This window comes from Gadus morhua, chromosome 4, assembly GCF_902167405.1.
Source record: "Gadus morhua chromosome 4, gadMor3.0, whole genome shotgun sequence".
NCBI lineage: Eukaryota > Metazoa > Chordata > Actinopteri > Gadiformes > Gadidae > Gadus > Gadus morhua.
The window spans coordinates 12,766,369-12,778,616 of NC_044051.1; the positions used below are offsets into that span (position 1 = coordinate 12,766,369).

A 12,248-nucleotide genomic window follows, 5' to 3' on the forward strand; every position below is an offset into this window, starting at 1 on the left:
TATCAGCCTGTGACAAACGAAAGTATGATCACTATGGAAATGGCCCTACCGGTGTCTTTGATACCAGTGTGGGACTTGAAATACGTTTCTTCCCAGTTTGAAATCTTTTTTGAGCTAATCTATGAATCATTTTATGGAAAGGATGATACAATAATTGATGCCAAGCTTTTAGTCATTTAATAGGCCTATCTCACGAAAATCGGAAATGACGTCACACCGGGTAAACATTCTTCCGGCGTAGTCATTTTTGTATTGCCGTCAATGCAAAAATGGATCGTTTCTTCGCCGCTTCCCTGGTGGGTATTCCCAAATTGCGATTCGAAGATGTGCAGAAGATTGTGGAGACACACTCAGCAACACCACAGCCCAGGCTGACAAAGGGGTACAAGTTTTTTGTGGAGGAGTTTGTACACAATTATCAAGGTAAGTTGTCTAAGGTGTTTTGTTGTCAGTAGGCTACTCAATGGCCGCCTTGCTCATTCATGTTTTGTGATGACAAGCAAACCATTTACAATCCATATAAATCGTCAGAAATATTGTCTGTGTGTGAAATGTGTGTAAAATGATCATATTTGTTACGTGTAGACTATAATATTATGAATATAATTAGCCATGGTGGCTATGAAGTCTCCGTGTGTAGCGTTAGCATTTTAGCATTAGTTTAGCCAAGGATAGGTTCAGCTAGTTATTTGCTGACCAGTTTTCTTCCGATCAGCGACATATTATTAACATTATGTACATGCTAAGTGTCAAATATAGTTGATGGAAAGGTGGTAGTGAGAGGTAGATGCAACCGCTCGATGAGGAGCCCCACATACTACAGGTTTCTGCTGAGTTAGGGCCCGTTGGCCCAAGTCTGTTAGTTTTGATAGTCTGTCTGGACTAACAACTGCAGTTGCAGTTTTCCTCTTCTTCTGAAGTTCAGATCATTTTCATTGTTCTTTCTTACAAACAGTAGCGTGCTTAAGACTTGGCCCACCTAGCTTGCTGCAATGTTGTGGCTGTACAGAGTAGACCTATGTATTTTTCTTCCTCTTCATTAAGGCACAAGCCGTAAATAAAGGAAATGTGTTGAGTGCATTAAAAGGACAAACATCTGGGCTAGTTCATGTTATAACATTGCTAAAACAACAGATGTAATGGTGGCCCAAGAGTTTTGCACGGAACTGTACATGGCTTTTCTGCGGTTGCAGGCTCCTTGCCAGTTTCCAATGGCCTTATATCAAGGTCCTACCTACTAAGTTCAGTAACTCAATTCTTATGGTGTTCACAGATCACCCTGGAGGCTGTTGGACAACTGGGTCTCTCAGAGCTGTAGCTGTGCTGCGGGCAAAGGCTTCTGTAGCCATATAACCGCTCTGCTGTTCCAGACAGCGCATTATGTGCAGCTGGGCCTTGATGTGGTTCCACCTTCCCTGGCCTGTACCAGTCAACCACAGATGTGGCATCGACCTCGAACCCATGTGTGCTGTTGTGTCCTCTGTTCAAATCATACACTTCAGTATTTGTCTAGAGTATATGCATTTCCTGTATTGTTGTTCGCCTCAGGGAATCCATCCAGAGGCTGTGAGTGACCTGGTGGTGAAGAAACCCAAGTCGGTGGGGAAGACTGGAGTCAAGTCCACACTCTACAGAGCGTATGCTGGTAAGACATTTGTTTTGCAATTTGCACTCTGTTAAACTTGCTCATTATGAAAAGATGCATATTAGAATACATCTGTTATCACTACAATATAAAAAAAAGTCACATTTTTATTTGACGTTTCGCCCTTTAATGTCCCACATCCTAGAGGGAATATCCAGCTTGGAGTTGGTACCATCTCAGCTGTGCTGACCTGGAAGATGTCAGCAATGACCTGTTCTTTAAGGCCAGTTGCTACTCTACAACAGTAGATGAAAACTCATCAATGACTGGAATCTTCCTTGAAGGGCGTGGTGTTGGAATCGCCTCTTGTCCAATCCTCTGTGCTTTGCTCCAATGAAGAATATATTGTGTTGAGGGGCAAAACAGACTCCCAAAACACTTGAAACACTTCTTGAGATGGAAACCGAGTATAATATGTCATGGTCTGATCAGACACACAAAACCTGTTGAGGACAGTTTGTGGCCCCATGGACATTTCTTGCAGCCTTGCCTTCAGCTCAGCAATATACTCCAGGGCATCATCCAGTGCACCTACAAAAAAAGAAGACAAATAAGTCTTCATTACCATTCATTCGTATTCACCCTTTCTTTTTATTGTATTGTTATTCTGTATACTTAAGTTTATTTATATTTCTTATTATTAAATTTATTTGTACTGTTTTCTGTTTTTATTTTTTATGTATTAACTATAGGTTGAGTGTACATAGAGTAAAAACCAAAGTCATATTCCTCGTTTGTTCGCAAACCTGGCCAATAAAGCTGAATCTGAATTAATATGCAACCCCAGTTTAACAGTACGTCTGATGTTGATTGAATGTTTTAACGTTAACCATGCCATGTTTGGCAAAATTATACAATAGCCCAACAAGTGTTGAACACAAATAACAGACATAACAGCTAGTTAGCACACATCTACTTACCGGCAGGGGGGCGTGTCGCGTAGTCATGTTCCCCGGTACCTCTCCGGTCCGTTCGTGTTTTGTCCTCTCCTTCAGCTTTTCGAGCTGACACCCGTTTATACACGGGTGTTTTTTTCGGGGCTGTGGTGTAGCTGTTCCAGTCAAAACGACTAGGAACAGCTCCAGTATTCAGCGTAGCACTCCCGTCGTCATAATCAGCCGCTGAAAAAATGCCGACTACAGACCAGTGTATTCCCCTTCTGAATTACGAAATTAACTCCTTCATTCCGTCTGATCGCCACTGCTGTATTGGGTATTATTTGGGAAGTCGTGGACATGTATATACGGTTGTTTTTGTTTTGAATTGGCGCATAGAGGTACACAACAGAAGCTTTTGTTTTTTGACCGCGCCATTGTCAAATATCATGGACTACGCGACCGGAAGTCACTTTACCCGGTGAAGGCAAAATCGAACGCCGAACCAGGAAGTTGTGAGATAGGCCTATTGATAAGGGATTTTCTTTCTTTAAATCTTTTGCCCCTAATCTGAACGGATCAGTCAGCCAAACAGATACACATAGATGGATGTTGAATAAATAGATAGATAGATAGATAGATAGATAGATAGATAGATAGATAGATAGATTAGCGGAACAGCTGAGACCACCAACCTCTTCATTAACTTTACATACACTTTCCTATGTTAGTTTAATAATACTTCCAAAAATATTTATGTGTGTTACTGTGTTCAACTTTATGGTTATAATGGAATTTTCTTGATTTAGAATTGCTTATAGCCGTCTTAAATCTGTATATTTGTCTAGGTCTAAAGTAATTTACCTCAGGGTGCGCTCTAACTTCTGAACAGGCAGCTCCACTGATGTTATCACTGCAAGGGCAACCGCCCTTCTATCCAGCCTGGTGTTGCTTATCGCCAGCAATTCCGTCAAGGCAAAGCACATTTATTTACATAGCACCCTTCAAAACCCAAAGGCCATGAATTCTTAGCCACCACTATAATTAGATTTAGTTTTCATGTTTTATTTTATTTTTTTTAATCTATAAATAAAAAAGTTGCAAAAATATGGATTTATCTGAATATCTACTTAAATCATCACATTTCTGCCCAGGTGCAGCGTTGTAAGCTGATATGTTTAGATGTGTCCTTCAGGTGGAAATTCTCAAAATAGGGGTTGGTATTTAAGAGGTTAAAGTTTAGGTACATAGCGACACCAATATGTTTGACTTGGCTTTTAGATTAATCTTTCCTCCTGTGCACCAGAAACCATTATTTTTAGTTTATTTCACTTCTGGAAATGTTGGCAAATCCAGTCATTCATTTGCTTTATGCAATTGAACCTGAATAATTTAGACCATTCTCACCTGGTTTATATTAGCCCCTTTACGTTTCATGAGGAGGGACCCACAAATGGACCCTTGAGGAACCCCCACAAGTAACCTTTGCCCTCTCAGGTAGTTACCAATAGATACCTAAGAGTCTTTAAAGTGAGTCTCTATCCCCAACTGTTCTCCAGAGGGAAACTGCAGAGTGAGACCTTAAAGGTCTGAAGATAATCCTGCCCTTCTTTTGACCTTTGGGATGAACCATTTAGATGAACACAGTAGCCCCCTTTGTTAAATGCTTAGTTTCAGGTAAAGAGACAGTGGTTCTTTGTCTAAAATAATATAAATTAAAAGGTTTTACCATCAAGTTCTGTGTGATTAGTCTCAATTGCAATGAAACAGTATAGTCATGGAAGGCCAATCCTAAACACATGCCTGTTGGAGTGATTTATCAAGGACACGGGTTGTGTATCTATTCTATCTGGAAAGAAAAGGAGAGGACAAGTTGAGACACTCGTGCTGCAAGACCTTCTACTAACTATACCCTTGCTGCAATTACATTGCAATTCTTAATCTGGACATTAGCTCTCCAACCCGCCTCGTATGCTTGCGCAAGGATTTCTTCACTCATTAGCAAATATTGAGCTGCAAATGGATTAAAAGTGGATTTGTCAGCAAAGCATGTGTCGCAAAGAGTATGTCAACATTGTGTGTTGTGATTTAGACAACTACTTGTTAACAAATCGCAACCTAGTGGACAATAGGCCTACAGCTCTGTTGTACCTTGTAATGTTCCTTGTTACCGAATTACAACTTGGCGACATCGTTAGGCTGTTCTACATTCTACGTTACTACCATAGGCTCCTACGTTTCTTTTGTGATCAATTTTGCATTTGCTATTGAGTTATGATGGAAATTAAGATTTAGATAGTCAAAACGTTGGCTGTATCTGATGTGATGCCGTAAATAGCCTTCATAAATGAATGAGAAGATGCCAACTTGATCGACATGGCTTACAACAAAGTAGTAAATGTTTCCAAAACTCAACACATGCTGGGGATGTAGAAATATTGTCCTTCTACTAAATAAAATACACGCTCCTGGTGACGAATGGAGTATATTCTAGTTACAAGCAGGATTTTAGCCCTGGCCTTTCTACTGCAGAAGTGTGCAGGTGCTGTCATCTGCTGGACAGATAAATAATGATGAGGTCCTTCATGATGCACCCGAGCATAGGTCGTGCTTCCTTTAAGGTTCAGTGTGGAACTCATTGTCCCTTTCTCTGCAGTCCTTCCCCCTCTGCCTTTTATCATAATAAATCATTAAAATAATACAAAACAAAAAAGATAATTACTAATAAACGGACATAAGGTTAACTAGTGTGAATGATGTACACAATTAATACGTAACATGTCATAGTATTTTGGTCATGGAAACTTTTTGCGTTAATTGCCGTCACCTGTTCAAAGCGCAACAGTACTGACCTTATAAACGGTAGCTTGCTTCAAGTAGCCACCAGGTGGTGCCGTTAAACCCATTTACAAGGCATTTATACATAAAAATGGCTCTTAGAAAACGTCTATAACCTCAGCATTGATTTTAATAAGTTGTCACCATTTGTATGCAAAATTGCCTTTATTTTCCATGAACTCCATTTTCATACATTTGTTTGTATAATAAATAGACATGAGAAACAGGCTGAAAATTCTGTCCCCTTCCCATGTTGATTCTGCACCATTTTTTTTCTGCGCACTGCAAACTTGTTTCATAGAATTTACAACTGAAAATTAAAAACCAAAGCTTGACACAAGCTGAAATCACTGCTACCGGCCCTTTGTTCACCTCATAAGTTACATACATGTATGAGCCGTGTTCGGTGTAGCAAACCCCAGAAACAAAAATATATATATAGTATTCACAGTTTAGATATTTACACTTTTTAAGATTACAAAGGATATGGGCAGAAAAATGAAGACGTTTCCACAAGAAACAATCTTTCAAAAAGGTAGGAGACATTTTCAGTACGTAATGGACCTTTTTTCTCGTTTAAATAAACCACCTTTTAACCCTTGTTAAACTTGGCAGATTCCTTTTACAGATCCCTGAAAATATCTTCTTAAATACTCAGTCTTTTGTCTAAAAAAACTTAACAAAAAAATGCATCATTAAAAGTATTACATTTGTGAAGTAAAAAAAAGAAAATCAAAATCTATACAATAGTTCATGTACAATATTAACATCAACGGTGTTGTGGGGGAAAAACACAAAAAAAAAAAAAAACTTAGAATCTTCCCAGCTGATGGAGGGCAATGACTGACTTGGTCGAAAAAAGGAATCCGATTGACTAGAAATAACAGGAAGCTGAAGTGCAAGCCTCTAGTGCATTGACGTCCATGAAGAAGATCCGCCTTCTTAGTGACGCATTGTTAAAGAAACAACGTTAGAGGACAGACGGACAGACGGACCGAGGAAACACTGATCAAAACACTGGTAGTAAAGCGGGGGTGGGGTGGGGGGGGGGGAGAGAGGGATTAGGGGCTAGAGGAAGGGGTTAAGTTGTGAGATGGATGGAGGAAGAGGAGGTCTAGGTTTTGAAGAAGAGGTGTAGTTCTAAGTGGGGTGGAGGAAGAGCTATCGGGGTTGGGAAAGGAGACTAGTTGTTAGAGGGGTGGAGCGAGAGGTAGGGTTTTTAAGAGGGGCTGGAGGAAGCACTACAAGATGGAGCAGGTTCACTTGTGAGACAATCATCCATAACACCTCATTAGGAAAGAACAAACCAATAGATGAATACAGACACACACCTCTTCATGCCAAACACCACTAACAATGGTGACAATGGGCGACTAACTTGTGCATGCAACTTAACATTGCAGTCTGAGACGACAAACAGACACACACACACACACACACACTCAAATGGCACTTAACGTAATTTCGTCAGCTTTTTTTTCTTTTTTTCATACACCATTTTCTTTTTCAAAAGTGACAAATATATTATTTCCTCACAATGTAGGGTGTTAAATTAGACTGGAGACTCCGATTCATCCGATTCTGAAGAATCGAACCCTTCAGCCACTATAACCTACAGGGTTCTCCCAAGTCTCTTCTTTTTTTTAATCCAAAATGAAAATACTTAACCTAATCTCTCAAACCGTAACCTGGCAACAAGTGAACACTCAATCATGCACTCAACACAAAAAACAATCACGTCTTTGAAAAAAACTAGATCATAAAACATGTACAGAAGAATCAAAAAACACTGGATATTCGTTAATACCATCAGAGTTGGTTTTAGTTTTGCACCTAGAATCCTTACCTTTGCATAAACTCAAAAAGGAAGCAGCGATACTGGCTGGTGACGGTGAGAGATAGCCTAACGTCCCGTACAAAATGTATGCGGTTGTGGTTGTTTTTCTTTTGTTGTGGAGGTTGTGGTGTAGTTTCAGAAAACGGGTGCATCAGAAGAGGTAGAGCCAGAAACCAGCACGGTTTCTTCACGTGGAGGGCCAGTTGTACAACGTTTGAGCTTTTCCTTTCAAGCCCCATCTTGGGTGCCACTGGTTGAATCTGGGGAGCCTCTGGCTTCAGGCTTTGGGGGGGGGGGGGGGGATCTTCCTAAGAGCGTGCGTGTTTGTCTGTGACACCGCGTTTCTAAGCAGCTCTCCATGCTAAGTCTATGTGCTGTGGGACATGTACCACATGTGGTAAAGCTGACGTGAGTTAAGTTAAAGTGATAGTACATTCAAACGTACGGAAAACACAAACGGGCCTTACGGGTTCGGGAGACTGCTGAATCGACTCTTAACCACGTTACCGAGTTCATTAAGAATGTGCCAGCAAGGCCTAGTATCTCGGGCCAATATTTCAGTCAGTGGCAGTAGTCAAACAATTTTCTTTTCTGTACCGTAGCACCAGAAATCGTAAACAATCTTTAGGGAAATGTGTGTGCGCGCGTGTGTTGGGGAGTCAAAAACATACAACTGATCCGTAGCCACAAAATCTTTTCTTTTGGCATGAGGAGTCTGTGTGAGTGTCGGGTTAGTGGGGGTGGGGGGGGGGGGGGGGGGGGGGCAGCAAGGGGACAGTGCTTCTCGGTTGGGTTCTCTCTTTTCTTTCTGAAGACGTCCTTGTCCGTAGAATGGACAGCGAGGGATCAGTTGAGGGTGCCCCTGCAGTTCTCCGCCCCACACAGACAGGGGATCTTCTCGTCCTCTATGGGGAACTTGTAGTCGTAGGTGATCTCCTCGTTGACGTTGATGGGCTGCCGCGAGTAGATGACGATCTTCTTCTGGGCCTCCACCGTGATCACCTTGGCGTAGCAGTTGGGCTACGGGGAAACACATCGTCATGTTAACGGCCTGCAGATATATCGGTTGGTCCGATTTTATGGGCCGATATTGACTTGTCACGGATATATATCGTTATCGGCGTACACGTTTTTGCCGACGTGGTGTTGCTGTATAAACTTAATCACCTTTTTATAAATCCTCTATTGTGGTGGTCGAATGTTGATTTTTATACAGAGCACATCCACGTAAACTCTCATATGAAAGGTTAACAGCTCCTTCACATAGGTTCCTTTAGCTCAGGATCTTAAAAAGGTGACATTTTATACCACCAGGTGCGAGTGTGATTAGCCGTTCCAAGCCGTTTTGAAAATCTGCCTCTTCTGACATCACCAGTGGTAGTGTCCACCTAGATGTGTGCTGGAAAGATCAGTCTACCTGCCTACACAGTGGACTGGGTAGGCTGGTAGACTGATCATCGTTGCTCATCTATCCGTCATACAGCTAGGTGGACACAGCCACACATGTTTGAAGAGGCAGATTTTCAAAACGGCTTGTAACGGCTAATCACACTCACACCTGGTGATATAACATGTCACCTTTAATTCGATGTTGCTGTGGCCTGAAGCATTGATGGAGGTTGAGCAGCATATCCAAGGAGCTGCTTCAGCCCCAGGATACCACAATATGTATACATGTATATACACACACATCTTGATACAGATATTACTCCCCAACATCGGTATCAGCCCCCATACAATATTCTCCCACGCGTCGTTCAGGCCATGGGATGCGAGGGTCGTGTGCTGTGGGGTCTTACGTTGCAGCTGTGGTTGATGAAGCGGGCGAAGTTGCCGCACTTGGTGGCGTCGATGATGGTGTCGTGGTCCACGCGGAACATGTAGCTGCTGCCGATCCCCTCTTCCTCGTAGCGCTTCTCCCGCATGTCCGCGATCACCTGGGAGACACACACACACGTTAGCCCTTCATGTAGTGCCATGGGACAGGTGTGTTTAAGGGGTGTTTAAGGGGTGTCGTGAAGGGAGTGAGGAGACCGTTGTTTCGTTGCATACAGGAACACTCTGGACTGTTCTTTTTTTTTTATTTTTTAAAAGGGTTCTGGTGATCGTGGGTAATAGGTGGTTTAGCAAATGACCCCCTCGGCCAACAGCCGAGCCGCTGCCCACCTGTCGGATGTTCTGGCCGACGTATTCGATGACCATCTCGTCGGCGGCGATGGGCTCCAGAGCAAACAGACCCCAGTCGTGGATGCCCGACCGACAGAACCGGATCTTCTTCTTGCGGAACTGGAGACAAGAGACGGGAAATGAGGACGTATGGCACACTCAAGGGTAGTAAGTACTATATGAGTACCAATGAGTAAAGTAGCACTTATAGTTGACCCTCCCACCCAGAGTGTATTGATGATTCATGCTCTACCAATTCAGTACGATGGAATCGAGGAATGGATGATTGGAGCACAGTATTAGTTTTACCATTCACTGGTTACATTTGAGTAAAACATTTGGTTGACCTGAAGCCGGTTGAATTAGAATATATATTTCTTAACTTTAACTGGTTAATTTAGAGTTAAACATGTGTTTTACCTTAAGCTGGTTGAATTTGAGTTAAACATGTGTTTTACCTTAAGCTGGTTGAATTTGAGTTAACATGTGTTTTACCTTAAGCTGGTTGAATTTGAGTTAACATGTGTTTTACCTTAAGCTGGTTGAATTTGAGTTAACATGTGTTTTACCTTAAGCTGGTTGAATTTGAGTTAACATGTTTTACCTTAAGCTGGTTGAATTTGAGTTAACATGTTTTACCTTAAGCTGGTTGAATTTGAGTTAACATGTTTTACCTTAAGCTGGTTGAATTTGAGCAGGTCGCTGTCACAAGCGAACGAAGAGAGCAGGCGCCGCTGTTCCGAGCGCCGCTCTGAGCCTGATCTGGTGGACACGTGGACCTGGGCAGGAATGCTCATCCCCTGGGGAGACAGAGGGCGGGGGTGAGGAGGCTGTACCATGTTCACTGCTCCACTAGGTCATAATGGCTCATATGATCAAGTCTATTAAAGGGATGCCCCAATGACGACAGTAGGTTCAGATACAGGTGATTCACCAGAATAACATCAAGTCTCTCCGTGCAAACATCCATGGCAAAGGTACAGAGAAATGTTTCCAACATCCAACATGAAGAGAAAAAGTATACTCCGACACAGTGCATTGTGACAGATGAAACGCTAGGGCCGCTTATGGAAAGAAACATAATCACGATTACTTGGGTCAATATTGAAATCTCGATTATTCAAAACACGATGCATTCATTCAGCATTTCTCTCCAGAACAACACTTTGTAGCCGAGAACTTTGACATTTCCCCTGAAAAAAAATACACAAAATGTTCCAATCGAAAACAATGAACAAATACTTATCCATCTGTTTTGCAATTTCAATGAAACATTTAATGAATAAAACAAATATGATGAAAAAAAAAAAAAAGTTTCAACCCAAAAATCGTAATAACGTTCAAAATGTGCTCAATTGCACGGCCCTATGAGCGCTGAGCCTTATCCCCGTGCCCCTCATGCCCCCGGGGCCTCACCTGGGTGTCGGCGGGGGGCTCCTCCGACAGCAGCCGCGTGCTCTGCAGGTACTTGATCTTGTCCTTCCTCTCGATCTTGTAGTAGCCCTCGCTGCGGGCGCAGCCGGTGGAGTGGTCACGCATGCCGTCGTCGCGCCGCTTGCGCTTCACCGCCGGCACGTTGGTAGGTGCAGAGGAGTTAAGGACCACAGCGCAACCGTCAGAGAACCCACCGCCTAGCTAACTTCTGAGGGGGGGGGGGTTCTAAATGCTAGCGGGTTTGTTGTTTGAACGGCGGCGAGTAATCGTCCCGCAGACGGACATACAACCCTGACGTTTGACGGGAGAGGACACCTGAACTGGAGTAGCTTCAAATACGAAGCATGAATGGGGTTTGGGCTTTGTCGTGTTGTTAAAAACACCGAACCCCTAATATAGCATCAGAACCTCAGACAGTTACTGAGTTACTGCTTTTCTGTTTCACCTTATAAAAGTAACCCTAACCCTCATCATTAGAAAAAATCCCCTTTTAGCTCTCACCATTATACACAATGCGGTAAATGCCTCCCTGTAATGGCCAGAAGAGGGCGCCAACAACAACAACCATCCCTTCATGAGTACACACAAACGGCGGGAGGAGCAGTGAAGGATATGAGGGTGGTTGACCCACAGCGTGTCGTTCAGCCACACGTTGCAGTCGTCCTGCTGCAGCATCTTGTCGTAGGTGACCTGCAGCAGGCGGATGTCCTCCTCGTCGATGCCGTCGTTCCAGATGTCGTACAGGATGGTCACCTCCTCGAAGTCGCTGCGCAGCGCGAAGCAGGGCCGCGAGGGCGTGGCGGCGGGCGACAGGCTGTCCAGCAGCAGCTCCTCCCAGCGGCGCCGCGCCCGCCGCGCCGGCTGCACCGACGACAGCCGGTAGGGCGGGAAGCCGTCGTCGTCGTCGAGGCACGCCTCCGCCTTGACCGTCTTCTCTTCCCGGAAGTCCAGGCCGCGGTGGTCCGACGCCTCGGGGCGCTTCGGGGGCAACGCCGCGTCGGGGAGCAGCGACCTCGCGTGGGGGTCCGGCAGGAGGGACGAGGGGTCCGGCGACTCGGCGGGCGGCATCGGCTCCGAGGGGAACTTCTTGTTCTTGGGCCGGCCGAGCTTCCTCTTGCTGGAGGCCAGGAGGTCGGGCGTGGCGGGGACCTCCGCCGGGGGCGGGTCCTCCGAGAGCTCGGCCGAGTCCTCCGCTGAGGTGGACAGGGCGGGCGGCGGCGGCGGCAGCGGCGTCGGGGTGGACGGCAGGGGGGCCGGCGCCGTGAAGGGCGGCTCCTTGAAGAGCGGCCGCTCGTCCCGGCTCTCCGACGAGGGCTTCCTGTGGAGGGGGGCGGGCTCTGGGAAGACGGGCGTGAAGGTGAGGTCGCGGCCCGGCGTGCGGGGGATCCCCGAGCCCGGGACGGGGGACTGGGCGGGGTAGGAGAAGGGGCTGCCGAGGACGTGGGGGGAGCTG

At 44.8% G+C, this 12,248-nt stretch overlaps 1 protein-coding gene across 2 annotated transcripts in view; it reads right to left on the reverse strand.

The window, feature by feature from the left end:
* Positions 1-7,935: 7,935 nt before the first annotated feature.
* Positions 7,936-12,248, reverse strand: part of setd1ba (SET domain containing 1B, histone lysine methyltransferase a) — a 17,477-nt gene continuing 13,164 nt past the window's right edge. For both annotated transcript variants that reach the window (XM_030354407.1, XM_030354408.1), the window contains 6 exons: positions 11,410-12,248; positions 10,778-10,944; positions 10,036-10,161; positions 9,362-9,481; positions 8,995-9,132; positions 7,936-8,215 (listed from right to left, as the gene is read on the reverse strand). The exon at positions 11,410-12,248 is cut by the window's right edge and continues 481 nt beyond it. In XM_030354407.1, coding sequence (XP_030210267.1) covers positions 8,042-8,215; positions 8,995-9,132; positions 9,362-9,481; positions 10,036-10,161; positions 10,778-10,944; positions 11,410-12,248 — 1,564 coding nt within the window. In that variant the 3' untranslated portion in view covers positions 7,936-8,041. The remainder of the gene's footprint in view (positions 8,216-8,994; positions 9,133-9,361; positions 9,482-10,035; positions 10,162-10,777; positions 10,945-11,409) is intronic.